Source organism: Trachemys scripta, chromosome 4, assembly GCF_013100865.1.
Source record: "Trachemys scripta elegans isolate TJP31775 chromosome 4, CAS_Tse_1.0, whole genome shotgun sequence".
In the NCBI taxonomy this organism is placed as follows: Eukaryota; Metazoa; Chordata; order Testudines; family Emydidae; genus Trachemys; species Trachemys scripta.
In genome coordinates, this window is record NC_048301.1 from 84,103,007 (window position 1) to 84,120,299 (window position 17,293).

General features: G+C 41.9%; 1 protein-coding gene across 1 annotated transcript in view; it reads left to right on the plus strand.

The window, feature by feature from the left end:
• NAV2 (neuron navigator 2) overlaps positions 1–17,293 on the plus strand; it is a gene marked incomplete in the record, with an annotated part of 642,501 nt that overhangs the window by 498,741 nt on the left and 126,467 nt on the right. The window contains 2 exon segments of the mRNA XM_034769789.1: positions 10,248–11,355; positions 15,221–15,333. Of these exon segments, the coding sequence (XP_034625680.1) occupies positions 10,248–11,355; positions 15,221–15,333 (1,221 nt within the window).

The window sequence follows — 17,293 nt, forward strand, 5'->3', positions numbered from 1 at the left end:
TTCAGAACATATTTATTCCTGGTGTTACTTGTTGATCCTTTGCATTTATATCATAGAATTTGCTTGGGTTCATGCAGTTATTGGCATTTGTTTAAAGGCATAGGCCATATTCTGTGACCATTACCCAAGACTAGATTGAAAGGAATTATGCCCCAGAAACACCCCTCTGTATCAAAATTTCTCTAGAGTGCCTCTTTTCCAAAGAGGAGAGGGGACATGCTGTGTTAGTCTTTTACCAGTTGCAACTTTCTCTCCATCTTGCATCCAGCCAGTTGCACTAGCCAATGCATGGGAGTGGGGGTGTGGCTTCATCTGCTATCCATCTCCCCCTATCCTACTCCCACAGCCCCTGCCTTCCTTCGCCCTGTATCCTGACCCAAGATCCAGGTTGGTCTTATGCAGCTGAGTTACAAGGAAAGCCATTATTCCCCTGTATGGATAATGGTCATGATCTAGCTCTCAGTTTTTACTTTGTCATTCCTCAGGCAAAACTCTCATTGACTTTAGTAAGAATTTGCCTGAGTGAGGGCTGCATGACAAGGTCCACAGGATTTGGCTCATATGGGTTTGTGTGGTACAAACAGTTACTAATGAATGTTGTAGGAGTTCGTTTTTAAACACAATTTACTCCTGTGATTTTAGGGACAAATTTCATAGTATTTTTCATGGGTAGTCAGTGTAAATTTAGTAGTTTGATTTCCACTGGTTTTAATTACAGTCAAACAGCTGAAGTACCAAGGCTTCTCTTGGGGACGCATACTCCTTAGTGTCTATGGGATCACCCTTCCACGTGCACAGCATCTTTAATAGCAGCAATGGCTCACATTCTTGTGTCTCTGTTTATAAGCCTGCGTTCCCTTTACAAAAAGGAACAGAATAGATTGGATGAGGTTAGTAAAAGTTGACTCAGTAGTGCTTGACAGTTGTTTAGAAATAGCTTTATGTACTTAAGAGTCTCACAGCAATAATGGATCCCCCAAAATGTAGCAAATTGCTGTACACTTCTGTATCTGCTACCAGGCTAGGACACATATGGTGCTGCCATTTTGGTCTGCACAAAGAGTAAAATTTCTCCTCGGGAAATGGTAAGAACTTTGTTGCAAGATTTTGATAAAATCACTGCAATTTTGCAGCATATATTCCCAGATTAAAAACAGTAAGGAGCGCTCACTGACTCCTGTCATAAGGAGGAGGAGGAGGAGTACTTGGTACCACAAGTACTCCCCATTCTTTTTGCTGATACAGACTAACACGGCTACCACTCTGAATCCTGTCATAAGGTTATCTCCCAAGGCTGATTAGTTGCCTCAGCAAATACCTATACTAGTGCTATACTAATGGCATTGATTTATACAGTCCTGAGGGATGGCACCCCCTCATCTGTTAAAAAGCCCTGATTTAGTCCCTGGCATTCTCCTGCCAAACTTCAGAAAGCAGTTTGACATCAAGCAGTTTCACCCAGGTGCCAATGGTTTTGCTGCTCTGCTCAGTTCCAGCAGCTAGAAGTAACATGGAAATTGACAAGGGCCTTTACAATGTTAAGTAGTGACCTGTAGGTGACAAGCTGGCAGCAGCTTCACCTGAGCGTCTCTATCTTTTGGGTGCAGCAGGAGAAATGGCCAAAGCAGCAGTATTTTTGCAATGAAAATGCACCTCAAACCATTCTTAATTCTGTCTGTTAAATCTTACATGGTGTACTAGGAAATCTCTATATTCTACTTCTTACATTTAGGCTTCTCATTAGAGCAAATCTAATGTAATAGTGGTGAAGCATTAAAACACATCTTAAGGAGCCTGGAAAGGAGTTTTGACTACGGTGTATATACATTTCTAATTCTCGGTTAAGCTTCAAATTTCTTGGTTAGCCTAGAATCTTACTCTACAATGTTTCATTGTGAATTCTTATTTTAATTATTTATTTATTGGTGTAATTTTAATTTTGTGTTATGATTTTTGTTGCACTTTAATAAATCCACATTGCACAGTTTTAACTAGCCTCTATCCTACTATATTTTTCATTCATTAAACATATTTTTAGAGGACAATTGGCCCATCTCAGTTAATCTTGACTGTATGTTTACATTGTGTACCCCATGGGGTAGCTTAAAGACATTGCAGAGTAAATCCAGCAGAACAATACAGTTATGAGACAAGATATAAGTATGCAGTAAATCATGTCCGTGTTTAATCTTACAACAGTTTAACTGGCTAAATTTGGCATTTCAAAATATGCCCAGATCTTTTATCCTAAACAGAAAGAGTCTGAAGTTTCAATAACAACTGAAATAGACTTATACAAGACTGAGAAACTTTGCCATAGTTGGTATAAACTTTAGGAATATTAAAAACAAAATAAAACTATATTTAAATAACGTTTTGAAACAGCCGGCAAAAGCCAGGAAACTTAATTGGTGTCCTTAATTTGTACAGTTCAGCAGGAAAAAAAATCAAAACCCAATAGTGAAGCTTAAATCGAAACTTGAGAACCTTGATGACAATGGAACTATGATGATTTATACCAGCTGAGGATCTGGCCCAGAATTTCCTGGTTGTTTGATCATTGCTGCAACAATTATTACACATTTCCAGTTTTTAATTTTTTTTAATATAAATGTGCATGTATTTATTGCTGAGTGCATTGATTCAGATGGACAGCCACAAAAACTGAAGTCCACTACTCAACTACAGGACAGACACAGCAGCAACACTAGCTTCCAACACTGCTGCACAAATGCCAGTGTTTTTCTACCCTCACCTGGAAGGGACATCTCTAAGGCAAGAGAGTAGTTCAGTCTGCGTGGTCCATTCGGTCTTCGGCCTCTTTGCTGAGCCTGCATAACTGTCTTCCCCCACATTCAGTTCCTGTGTGGGGGCCAGCTATAGTGTAGCTGAAAAATGCATACTTGGTGCTAGTATCATAACCTCCCCAGGAGGAGAATAAAGCCATGGCCCCACCCTTTCGTCACATTAATTTATAAAGTTACAGGGGTAGAGCAGAGTGCATGCTGCACTGTCTCCTGGAGTGGCAGATCTGCCACTGTTGTATTCGCACCCCAGCAGGAAATCTGGCTGAGTCAATACAATTCCTCCTCAGGGCTGTTGCTTACAGTATGTCCCATCCTACCCTCCAGCGCAGGCTGTGGCTTTGAGGCACCGTCTGGACCTTTATGTGGTGAAGTACTAGAAAGTACATAATGACGTCCATGCTGAAACTCTTCTATGCTGGCAGACTTTTTTCTCCACTCCAGCTACCAGACCTTGTATAAACCAACTAGGTCAGAGCGGGAAAGGCAGTCTCATTGGTCAGAAAGCAGAGATGGAAGAAATCCTGGCCTATAAGAGGGAGTTGCTCATAGAACTACAGCAGGTGCAGCAGAAAAGACCACGCCTGTGGGCATTGGCCATTTTGATAGCCAAGTTTAACAGATTTTGTGTTCGTGTGTGTGCACTGGTATGAACACAAACATTAGCCAAGTATTTGTACAGATACAGATTTCAGATCGACTCACTCAAAATGTAAATTCAGTCTTTTAGAATGTGTTGATGTCATACCTAGAGAGAGTTTAAGGCCACATGAGACCATCAGATCATCTAGTCTGATCTCAGGAGACTATACTTTGTGTTCCGCAGGCAGAGAACAGGAGAGAGAGACTAGGCGTACCAATATTTAGGGTTGTCAACTCTCCAGAATTGTTCTGGAGTCTCTAGGAATTAAAGATTAATCTTTAATTACAGATTATGGCACGTGATGAAACTTCCAGAAATACATCCAACCAAAATTGGCAACCCTATCAATGTTACTTTACTGTTACTGTTGCATGTTACACAACTTTACTGATTGGCAGAGTAAGTCATTCAGTAACAAATATTGTCTAGTTTGATGTCTGAGTGCCTGCTCAGTATTATCAGTCTAAATTTTTCCTAGTGCTTGCCATTTCTCTATCAGAGTTCTGACTGTAGTTAAAGTGTGCCCAGATTGGAACACTGAATATTAACTTACGTATATCATCCAAGTGAGGGGGTGCAGTTACAGCCCCTTGTCTGCAGCCCATTAATGCCTTTTGATGGCTCTGTCACCCTAGGCCTTCAGGGATTTATTTTTACAAATGAGAGAAATCTTTAAGAACAATGAACAGGGGTGGTATTTGTTTAGGTTTAAATTAGAAACTCACTAGTTTCGAAAGGCAGTCCACTTGTCTCATTATTTCATAATGGCATAACTTGTATTCGGACGATAGAGGTCCCTCTGGCCTTGTTCTTAGCCAGTCATGTGGAGAGTCTTTTGAGTTTTACTGTAACTAAACAAAAACAACAAGGAATTCAAGTGTCTTAGTCAGTTATGTCAAGACAATGAGCGAAAAGTGTTGTCTGGGCTCCAGCTTTTTTTCCCCCACTCCACTCTCAGAAACTGCTGAGTCTTAATGAAATAAACCCACAAACAACTGAACTGTTGTTTCAAATACTGCAGCTTAACGTGAACAAAAGAGGACTTTGCGGAAATGTGAAAGTTTCCTGACTGACATTTCCACAGATCTTGGACCCGGTTTTCAGAAGTGCTGAGTATCCAAAACAGCAATTGAAGTTTACCATATAGAGCTTACCTCCTGTTGGGGGGAAATAATGCTCCAGATTTCAAGGAATAAATGTGACTTTTGTTTCATATTACAGAAAATTAAATCCCCTCTAAAGGGGAAACATCTTGATAGAAATCCTATGAGTAAAAGTGGAAGCAAGCGATTCTATCCAGTTCAGTGAAGTGTATTTCTTTTCTGTTAAATGAGATGTTTGTTGTACACTTCACTATGGGATCACAGAGCATTTCCCTTTCTGGGAATCTCTGCTTTTAAAGAAAAAAAAATGATTGTGCACCTCATGTGGTGGCTGCTGCCCCTGCCGCTGGCATAGGCTCGGTCACTATTCCACGGCAGATAGTGCATCCTCCCATACCAGAGGGCCTGCCCAGTCAGGCAGTATGCTCATTACAGCTCCATAGGCAGCAGCATTACTATTGAAATGGTACCTTTTTTGTTAATCATAAAGTTTGCTAATTTTGACAAAGGCCATGTGCAGAGCTACCTCATTAAGCAGATTCTTCTGTACATGGGCTCATTATTTAAGCTTGTGGAAAAAGTCCAATTTTACAGTAGACTCCTGATAGAAATATGTAAGCCTCAATAACCCCTAAACATTGTTTGCCAAGCATGATGAATTACTAATGAGGCTATCTGGTATGAAGCCTTCTTTGCTGTACTCCTTCGGTATGCCAGGAAAGAGGATGGTTTGGTGGCTGGACAGGGGAGGAATCGAGATACACCAGTCATTCCTCTACCCTGGGAATGGAGCAACACAACAGCCTTCTGCCGTTGTGAGACTAGAATAATGGCCATAGAACAGGTCTTCTACCACTTCCTAACCTGGACTTCAAGTGTGGATTTCTCTCTTCTCTGCATCTATTACACAGAATGCAGCCTGGTTACTTAAGCTATGCACTGGACTAAGGATTTGTCTTTTCATGAGAACATTTTGTTTGTTCCCCATAGCTGTGAAATCAAGGGATCTTTATATGCTTTAATGGAAAGATACTGTAAAGATCTTGACCTTTTTACTGAGAATGTTGAGAACATCATCTATGTAAGTGCTGCTTTTTGCTGCTTCTAGTGACTGCATTTCAGATGGTTTTCAGTTGAAACAAATGAGAATGCACTTGTTTAGACTTAGCTTGACAAATCATAGGAAATAGCATCTATTTTCTCTAGCCCTTATTATAATATGTGCTCTCAAAGATTTAAGTGGGTAATTTAAATCATAAGACTCTAGATTTTCTTTTCTCATCACAAATTGATAGGTCTGCAGATGCAGTTAAGGTTTTACAAGAGCAGCTGAAATCTGATTTACCCATATTACAGTGTATATTGGCATTGGTACTAGACCACCAACATCTTTTTAACAGAAACATTGGGAATAAAATGGACTTCAGGCCAACATTTTGTCTTTGAAATGAGGAGAGAAATGATTATTTAGCCTAGGCTGTCTTTTGGTTTTGAACACATTTCATTTGTTGTCAATTTAGTTAATGTAGGCTGCCGAGGAAAGAAAACATCTCCACCACAAAGGAACACAAGGGAATTAATAAACTTATCATAAAACTCACTCAGCTTTTCATCGGGTCAATGCTCTTTTGAATGAACCTTTCCCTTCATACTAGTATATCTTCTATGCTGGGATTTCTGTTTTTTTTTTTTTTTTTTTTTTTTTGTTAGGAAAAAGAACATTTTAATACACACTTTTGGACAGGGCCGGCTCCAGGGTTTTGGCCACCCCAAGCAGCCAAAACAAAAAAAACCCACAAAAACAAAAAAGCTGCGATCGCGATCTGCGGCGGCAATTCGGCGGAAGGTCCTTCGCTCCCAGGTGGAGTGAGGGACCATCTGCCGAATTGCCGCCGAATACCTGGATGTGCCGCCCCTCTCCAGAGCAGCCGCCCCAAGCACCTGCTTGATAAGCTGGTGCCTGGAGCCGGCCCTGCTTTTGGAGCAGAACCCAATTCTTTTACCAATATAAGTGGTTGGTTTTAGTAGGAATAAAAACATTTGGCAAGCTGGTTGTAACAAAGGAACAGATAATCCTCGATGATTGGAATTATCTTATATTGAAGCAATTTTCCGCCCCTCCACAGAACAGTTTTAATTTGGCTATCTGGCTTCATGAGGTTTTACACATCTTATAATAAAAGCAGAGATGCAAAGTCAGACATTCATGGACAACAAATGGTTTTCCCTGGAAAGTATTAGATACAGAAACTAATAATTGCATTATACTGGTTCATAGATTATTCCAATCCCCCCCATCTAGTACAATACTCCAATGTTTCACAACGACCTAATTCTGACTTCATTGACACCAGCATAAATCAGGAGTAACTCATCTAAAGTTACTGGAGTTACGCTAGTTTGCATGTGTATAAGTAAGAGGAGAATTGGGTCCCACATTTAAGTGTGTGTGGTGAGGGACCAGTGGCCACTGTGTGTGTGTGAGAGAGAGTGGGAGAGAGAGAAGGTTGGGATTGGCGGGGGGCGGGGGGAGGGGAGTTGGGATTGAGTAGACAGGAAAAGAGAGAGATTAAAAGAGGGGAATTGGGAACCAGGAACTCCTGAGTTCTAACCCTAGCTCTGATACTTCCCTTTGTAAAACCAACAAGGAGTCTGGTGGCACCTTAAAGACTAATGGATGTATTTGGGCATAAGCTTTTGTGGGTAAAAAACCCACTTCTTCAGATGCGTGGAGTGAAAATTACAGATGCAGGCATTATATAGTGACATATGAAGAGAAGGGAGTTACCTCACAAGTGGAGAACCAGTGTTGACAGGCACAATTCGATCAGGATGGATGTAGTCCACTCCCAATAATAGAGTGGCTCGCTCATTACAAAAGCAGTTTTGCCTCTCCTGGAATAGACACCTCCTCATCTGTTATTGGGGGTAGACATCCACCCTGATCGAATTGGCCCTGTCAACACTGGTTCTCCACTTGTGAGGTAACTCCCTTCTCTTCATGTGTGTCTGTGCCCATGCTCAGAAGGGGCCCCAGTCTGCTCTGCTTGCACTATGCCCTGATACCCCACCAGTCCCCTGGTCTGGGGGGGGCGCTCTGGCCATAGGGAATTGGGGGGGGGCTATTCTGGTTCTTGGGCAGGGGGCCTGTGGGACACGGCATGGGCCCACCCTGAGGGGAAGGTGCGTGCTGGCAGCATAGGGGAAGGTGGGCCATTGTGCGTCTGGTATCTGCTGGTTTGTAAATAGTGCCCTCGCACTGGGCTGGGTAAAGCGGGGCCGCCCGTGCCATGCCCCATTGCCCCTGGCTGGCCCTTCGCTCCGGAGACCGACCCCCTTCCCCCTCGTGTCATGCTCCATTACCCCTATGGGGGGCCCACAAAAGGTTAATCTGTCCCTGGGCCCTAGTATGGGTATAAATAGTGTAGATGGTAAAGGGTATGAAGGGTATGTGTATGTACCTGAATACATTACCCTATGTGGCTTTCTACTCGCCCAAGTCCTGTCTCCCTGTCTACACTGCTATTTGTAGTGTCCTGCTGCCTCCTTGCAGCTGGAGCCTTTACCCGCTACAGGAAAGGCTCTGGCAGCTCTCTGCTGCTGGAGCAACTCTGGCAGCAGTGAAAGGCTCTGGCACCAAGGAGCTGCTAAAGCTTCCCCCAGACAGCTTTTCGCTGACATGCGTAGCTACGCACCGAGTGTGGACATGGTATGCTTTTCATTGCGGAGTGTAGCTACATGTATGCTATGCACCACTGCCAGTGGTATGTTGTGTAGATGTAGCCTTAGAGGCACTGTGTTTCAGGCACAATTCTTACCCTGCTTCCTCCTTGCTATGGATGGGGGAAGTGGCAGCAAAGAGAACCAAATTACTGCCAGAAACCTGGAGTGAAAAGCAGTGGTGCTGCAGCATTTTGAAAACTGGGAGGGGACAATATCACTGACTGCTCTTCAAGCAGCTCCTGTCTTTTTCATCCCCTTTTTCCTCATAGCTGGGGCAGAGTTGATGGCACTGAATCCTTCTTTTCCCTCCCCCTGTGACTCCTATACCATCCAGTGCATTTGCTCCACACTCCCTAATCCTTATGATTGAGTTGAAGTGCTGAGCTCAGGCAGAGAGAGTGGCACTCAAGCACCACCTGGCAGAATAGGATGTAGGACACTTGGGACTTGATTCTGCTCCTACACTGGAGTAAATCAGGAGTAATTGCATTGAAGTCAATAGAGTTGCTCTAGTTAAACCTGTGGTAAATAAGTTCAGAATCAAGCCCTTGGTGCCCCTGTATATTGAGGTAACCATTGCCTCTCTCCATCTACCCAAGAAAAACTTAATAACAGAGCACTGGAAATCTTCCCATTTAAGTAATGACTTCTCTTTTAAAAAAATTACCATTAATTCCTGTTATTCCATTTGGTACATAACAATGTGAAATGATTCTGAGTGTATTATAAAGGGATCTCCAACACTCCTAAAAACACAGATCTACACTAAGTCATAAAGATGTATGTGCTTTAAATCTTCGGGAGGTCTGGTTTGGATCATACGAGTGAGGTTAACAAAGCTATATCTTCAGTGAGCAGCTGAAAGTGAAGTAAAACAGCCCCTGTGTGGTTGCAGCGGTTCATGATTTACAGAACTGAATTCACAGTGCTGCTCCGGCTGCTGAAAACGTACGTTCTCAACTGCTGTTTATTTTTAAATTAAAAAAAGCAGCTCTATATTCAGTTTACTTTATTGCTAGAGGGCAGGGAAATATAGGTAAAAGCCGTTAATCCCCAGCAGGCTGCTGGGCAGCCGAACAGTTAGGGATGACAAAAGTTAATTGGAAACATGAGCTGTTTAACAGAAAACATATTTGTGATAATTGAGAGAGTAACGTCTCCAGAAGGGAAACTTTGCAAAGAGAAACTTCGGAAGAGGAGAAGTGGCCACTGATAGGTGAGTAAGCCAGTGTGATTTTCAAGCTCTCTTTAGGTGCTGAATTTATTATTTAAGAAAAGCAAGTAACATTAAAAAAAAAACTAAATAAACAAGAGATTCATGCTCTCTGAAGAAGGGTTTGCAGTTACTGACATTAGCTCTTCTTGCAGCTGGATGTAGTTATTAGATAAAAATGTATCACTTAGGTTCACTCCATGAATAAGGATACAATTGGTTTTATTTTTGCAGAATGGGATTGCCTCTGTTTTTAATGGATATCAGAATTTGAAACCACCATTAACTGGAAATAACTTCAGTGTTGTTTTTTTCTTTTTCTCCATGCAGTTTTTCTTTCTAAATACACTTGAGGTTTTTCTAAGAAATGAACTTGAACAGTAAGGATTTTTTTTAAAAGCAGAGGGAAAGCCTTGGTCAGATAATAATGCACATGTCATTTCTAATGAAGATGCAGTGTAGATCTACAGGACTCTCTAAAACACATCTGGCTTTTGCATGTTTAACTTCATTTAGGTGTGTTTGTAAAACTGTGAATACATGTAAATTGCCATAGTGAGAGTTTTTTGATTTTTTTCCCCTCCCCTCAATAAAGTAGCAGTCTTACTTTGTTTAGTGACACTGCTGTAGTTTGTAATAATGAGAAATCTTTCTCTCCTAGTAGTAGTAGTCTAAAGCACCAGCCCTTTTACGGTGGAAAGGAATTGCATTAATCAGAGCTGTTTTAATACCAGGTACTACTGTTTGTTTGTTTTTCCCAGAGCCAGCAGACAGTACAGCCTCCCAGTCCACAGGAATGAATGAAAATGTACCATCTTCAGTTCAAAGCAGCAGCAGTACAAATGCTGTTAGTTGCAATAACTCATCGGCCATACCCCAGCCCAGCTCTGCCATTAAACCCTGGCGCAGCAAGTCCCTTAGTGCGAAGCACACAGCCACGTCTTCCATGTTATCTGTAAAGCAGCCAATTCCAGAGTCTCCAAAACCACCTTCAGAAATGGTCAAAGCCACTCCCAATGGTCAAAAATCCATGCTTGAGAAATTAAAACTCTTCAATAGCAAAGGAGGCTCCAGAGCAGGAGGAACATCCCTTGAGTGCTCAGGGTCACGGGACACTAGCTGTGAAAAACTAGAGGCACTTCCCAGCTTTGAGGAAAGTGAAGAGATAGATGCTGCAAATCGGAATATGAACAACCCAGGACCAACATCCAGTAGCCCCAAAATTGCACTGAAGGGCATTGCACAAAGAACTTTTAGCCGGGCACTGACTAATAAGAAAAGTTCCCCAAAGGGCAGTGAGAAAGAGAAACAGAAAGAGAAGGAAAAGGATAAAAGCAAAGACATCGCAAAAAGGATATCCGTAACAGAGAAGCAGGAGATGAAAGAGGAGCCAAAAGAAGAACAGACAGCACCAGCTACAACAGAGATGCCAAAAAAGTCCTCCAAGATTGCAAGCTTTATCCCTAAAGGAGGAAAGCTGAATAGTGCCAAGAAGGAGGCCTCTGCCCCTTCGCACAGTGGCATACCAAAACCAGGAATGAAAAACACCACAGGGAAATCCTCAAGTGCCCCAACTTCTGCAAAGGAAGGTGAGAGAAGCCGCAGTGGAAAACCTGGCTCAGGGCTCTCTCAACAGAAGACCCAACTAGACAGCAGGAATTCCAGTTCCACTTCAAGTTTAGCCTCCTCAGAAGGAAAAGGGATAGGAGGGGTGTCTGCTCTTAACAGTAGCAGCAGCACCCAAGCTGTCAATGGGCCAGTTAGTACCACACAGACTACCGGAAGCAATACTGTGAGTGTTCAGCTACCTCATCCACAACAGCAATACAACCATCCGAACACTGCCACAGTAGCTCCTTTCATGTACAGGTAGGGTGTTTTGAACCTGAAATTTTTATCCATTTATGATATAGTTACTTGGAAGCAGGGGGAGAAAAATTGTATAGCAGTTGCATTGGTGCTGACAGTTCTTTTAAAAAAGTGACATAATTGATCAAGTTACTGTTAAAAACCAACAGTCAGAGCTGAGATAGTTATTGTTCCCAACAGTTAATAAGTAAATTATTGCTGCCTCAGATACTATGTTCGCTTAAAGCTGACTTTATAATACTGGCTTATTAATAGTATGTATACAGTGTGTGTGCTTTAGATGTAATGTTTATATGGTTCAGCTGTGGCAGTCTTAGCCAGTGGTGGGTTGAGTGGAGTTGCAGTGTAGCACTGGGAGCTTCTGTATGCATTGTGCCTTAGGCAGGTATGATGTCTGCAAAGCTCTGTCCAAAACTTCCCACTGTTGGAGACACCAGTTCAGTTCCATTGGAGTGTGTGCCCTGTTCGGCGCCCTAGTGTAGATAGTCCAGCTGCTATTTAGTCATTTTTAACATTGTGTTGATCAGACTGGCTTTTATATGTCATACTGTTAAAGATGGTTGCAGTAGTTGGTGGCCCCTCTACATCAGTGCTCCTGATGTCGCTAACAGTGGTGAAGCTAACTCAGTGTTTGCAAGGCTGAGATATGTATAGAAAATGTCACTAGTGGAGATGAGGCCTAGGACTGAAGGAAGAGCATGGCTGCAGCTCGATCCTTGGTTAGGGTCAAGCATTCATTCCCCAATTAGTGGGTTTTACTCTGTTGGTAGGTGTTGACTCAGGGGAGCTGGGCCATAGCCCTGCCTCCTCCACAGATCTGTAGCAAAGGTGCATGGAACAATCCTTGCCCTCAGGGAAGCAAAAGGATTGATAGTATGTTCGGCCCCCATATGGAACATAAAGTGGGATCCTTGTGCCTTCTGCCCCCTCCTCTTGGGCACCTGCCCATTGCTGGACATAATCAGGCCAATACTGTTTTTCTGCATTGTACAGGATATTTATAAAAAGCTGCGCACACTTCCTGCTGTGCCAGTGCATGAAAATGAGCCACCTGTGAATGATTAACCTGATTTAGATACATATTAATATTACATTCTTCTTGGTGTCACTATTAAAATACATATTAAAATTTCTGGATTCACCCTGCTCCAAAACCCACTATTTTCAAATCATCACCAGTGCAGTATCTTATGTTTGCCTGATGGCGAGCTGGACCAAGCCTGCTGTTTGTTTACAAACCCATTAGAGGTGCAGCTCTCTGTTTTGAGCTGGAGAATGCCAGTGCATTTCTTAGCATTATAATGCTGTAGATAAAGATTGAAAAGACCTCTGTGTTTGAGCCTGTCCCCCAACATGGGACATAACATAAGTTAAACTGCTTTGCATAGTAGCCAAAAGGACAAGTAGTGCTCATATGTGTACATATACACACACACACACACACTTTTGAAAAAATGGACATAAAATTAAAAAACATTTTGAGCTGGCCTCTCAAATACTCCCCCAGTATTCATGATCAGATCTCAGTTGTTACATTTCTTACCCCCATGAAGATGCAAGGGTGAGTTAGGCATTGGATTGTTGTCTGTTTATGACTATAATGTCCTGATGAAAAAGCCAAAATAAAACCCAGTGTAGTAACTGACTTGGAGCTGATCTCCATTCAGTGTTTTCAATACTAGTATTATCTGAAGCATGAAAGCAGCTGAGCTGCTAACCATACTATTTTTATAACTCTAATAACAGATTGGTAGTCTCAAGGTAATATTTATTTGACCTTTCGAAAGAATGCAAAACAAACTGTACAATTCTGCCAGAAAAACTGCTGCAGACTTGAAAAAAATATCATATTTACTTGCCCAGCCAGAAGTCAAAGTGAAAGGTCAAAATGTATCATCTTGTTTTTTTGAAAAATGAAGAGGAAAAGTAAATCCATGCTTAATAAAAAGGGATCCAATCACTAATAGTGTGCACCTATTTGGAAGAGCTGAGGAATATAATTTGTAGCATTAGTTTGTTCCAAACTTTAAACTCTGCCTATTGTTGTTTATTCGTATTATCATAGTGCCTAGGAGCCCCAGACCTCACTGTGCTAGGAGCTGTACAGATGCAGAACAAAATGATGGACTCTGCCCTAAAGAGCCATTATGTGCTAGACACAGCTGTAGGGGACTCTCAAAGGAGCTAGTGTATCTTCTTGATTTTGGGGTCCTGCCCACTAGGGTGGGATGTCAGCAGCAGGGTTTGAATCTGGCACATCAGGATGTTAATGCATGGGTCCTCTACTGCCTGAATTCAAAGATCCAGCTCTATTAGCTAAGGGCAGGTCTTCACTACAGGGGGGGGGTCGATTTAAGATACGTGAATAGCGTAGCTGAATTCGACGTAGCGGAGCCGACTTACCCCGCTGTGAGGACGGCGGCAAAATCGACCTCCGCAGCTCCCCGTCGACGGTGCTTACTCCTACCTCCGCTGGTGGAGTAAACGCGTCGATTCGGGGATCGATTGTCGCGTCCCGACGAGACGCGATAATTCGATCCCCGAGAGATCGATTTCTACCCGCCGATTCTGGCGGGTAGTGTAGACCTAGCCCAAGTCTATGTTAGGCTCATCAACCTGTATCTATGGCCCAGCCAGCACTAGAAGGGGACAGACTGCCACACTGAGGGCATGTCTTCACGACCCGTCAGATCGGTGGGTAGCGATCGATCTATCGGGGATCGATTTATTACGTCTAGTGTAGACATGATAAAATTGATCCCCGATCGCTCTGCCGTCGACTCCGGAACTCCACCGCAGCGAGAGGTGGAAGCGGAGTCAGCAGGGGAGCGGCAGCGGTCGACTCGCCGCCATCCTCACAGCCAGGTAAGTCGACCTAAAATATGCAACTTCAGCTACTCGAATAGCGTATCTTAGGTCAACACTCCTCCCTCCTCCCCCCCGTAGTATAGACCTAGCCTCAGATGTTACAAGAGCAGCCTCAGATTTGCTCTAAACTATCTCAGTAGGCAATAGCTCTAAGGGGGCAGTTCACTATCTGGGAATCACTGGGAACAATCTTGCCATCCCCTTCCCCTGCCCACAACCCCTACACAAGAAGCTGAGAAGCAGATAATCGGTTGTAAATATACTTCTCCTCCTGGTTTTTTAAACTGCAAACAGAGAAATTGTTATACCCTACTGTATGTTTCCACATGGTCTTTTAGCTGAGATCAAGAGTAGTATCAGTGAAATAGCTTCTGTATCCTCCTGTCTAGGAACTCTTTCATGCACTTAAAGGAGGCTGAACTTCTAACTGCTAACTGCTGTGGTCCTAAGATCCAAAACATAGTGTAACCAGTAAAATGAAGTGATCACAGATTTATACTAATACATAATTGAAAAGCAGATTCTTAGAAAAACACCTTCCACTGAATAATACCATGTCCAAAGTTCTTCTTGCAGTCAATTGTTATTATTTTACCTAGCTGTTTCTTTTAAAAAAAGAACTGGTGACATTGCTAGTTTACAAAGGGAATTCTGCACAGGTGTGAAGAACTGTCACATATAAACTCCATTGTTAATGAAGATCAAGGTTTCAGCCCAGTGTGTGCTGCTGAAAATCTGAAATGTCTTAGTGTCTGGGGGTCTGTGAAGTCTACAATTTGACTATGAATATTTCATTTTTTTTTTTACAGTTCAGTGCCTGTTTCCGTTTCTAGGACATAGCTCAACATGGGACTAATGAATTATGTAAAGTCAGTCTGCTAGTGTATTCTAGAGAAAAGGACACAGTGGATGATGGCGAGTGCAGTTTTATCAATGTTACACTTGATATATTTTTGGTGGTGAGTGACTGCATATCTCTATTTGTGTTGCCTTTAAGATCACAGACAGACAATGAAGGGAATGTAACAGCTGAGTCCGGCACGGGAGGGGTGAGCATGGATACTGCTCTTTACACTAAAACTGGACAGCCTGGTCTCGAAGACCTTTCAGGTAGGTCCTGGAAGATGTCTAGATAACTAATTCTGTGCATTGTATATAATGAACGAGAGTGGGCTAAATGAAGTTTGTTTCCCCCTCAATAGGGGGAATTTAATTTATGTGGTTATTCCTAGTGCCTTGTTTTTGGTGAGTTCTAATATTTGGTCCCCCAGAAACGGGGTAAAGATCAGAGTTTTGGACACTAGGGGCTTAGTTCTACAAGATACTGAGCATTGAAATCTTTGGGAATTGAGCGTAGTTAATATCTTGCTTTAGCAGCTTGCAGCAGACATTCAACATCTTGCCAGATTTGACTAAAATATTCCTCAAGAGCCCCTAAGGAACTATGTATTTGATATGTTTTCCATTTTTTAATATTTCAGACTTCACAGATTGTGGATTAGATAAAGCTAGTTCCTTTGGCATTTTGCATTAGTTTATAACTTTGGGGAAACCCCAACATTGTCACATTCTGTCTGAATAATTTGAGAAGTAGTGTGCTTTAGCTTCATGTTTGCATTTCCCAGATTTAAAATGATAGGTTAACAAGCTATTTCTTGTTTTGAAAGTTTGGAGTTTTGACAATTGCTCATTCATCATAAAATCAGTCATTACATCTGTACAAGAAAGGAGAGTAGCTCTCTACAGCATTCATCAATTTGATGACTAAATTAATGGGGACACTCCCATTGCTGCACTGAGAAATATAAAACCAATTTTAACTTACTGTGTCTATTGAATAAGAAGTGTGCTGAAATTGATTTGGATTAAGATGCTCTGGGTTGTAAAGTAATTTCCTGTGTCCTGTGTATTCTAAAATTCCTGCCACTGCCAGGAATAGCTGATAATTAACAATACATGTTCACCAAGTGACTTTTAGCAACAACATTGCAGTACAAATGTGAGTTGTGCTGGTAAGTCTTTGGTGTGTCTCCAACCTTCATCCCTCTTTCTGTTTTTAGAGAACTGTGTGTTTTTGTTTATAAACAAAGTATGTCTTTAACATGTCTCATAATTGGGGTATCACTGTAGAGTTCTTTATCTAGTTAGTTTATGCATTCTCCAGACTAATGTGAGCTTTGGAACTGATCCTTCTGCTTGGGAAGCCATGTGGCTATAAGCTTCACAATTGGATTAATTTCATATTTCATTATATATTCTGCCTTTGCCACGGTTACACCTGCATGTACGCATGCTGGCCGCAGAACCAAGAGGAAGCGTCAGTGGTGAAGAGGAGAGCAGCAGGAGTGCCCATATGCACATATCTGCATATATAATTTATATATAAATACATGAAATATTAAGCAGACAAACAAATGGCATTAGGGTTACAGTCCTTGTGGACATTCCTGCAGTGATACATAAATAGAGGAGGCAGTGCATTGTTGGTTAGAATTGGGGGAACAAACATTGGGCTTCCTGAGTTTTCTCAATAGTGCCTCTTAATCAGTGTGTTATCTTAGGCAATTCTCCCAAACTATATATATTATTTCCATTTTACAAATGGATAAAATGAAATATATATCTAATTTTACCCATTTGTAAAATGGTAATAATACCTAGTTTACAGAGGGTTTTCAGAGCCCTTAATGGAAGATATTATTTAAGTTCAAAGTATTATTATTATATTATGCATGTTAGTTTGAGATCCAAAAGTGCACAACAGCAGCACAATCTGTATATCACACAATGTGGATCCAAAGAGGAAATTGTTTAAAGCCAAAGTCAACAGATAGTGGTATTCAATCAAGGAGCATTAATGGAGAACAAACAAAACAGTTCCTCAACCCCAAAAGAGAGGACATTTTTAAGAAATAAATCAGACTTTAATGTCTCTTGTTTCGTCCATTCACGCATGCAACGAACATTGTTGCTAATGAGTTACATGTGCATATGGAGAAATGGAAGTAAACAGTTCACAGACACTATATACAGAATATCCATGAAGAGAAGAATCTTGTAAAGAAGGTGA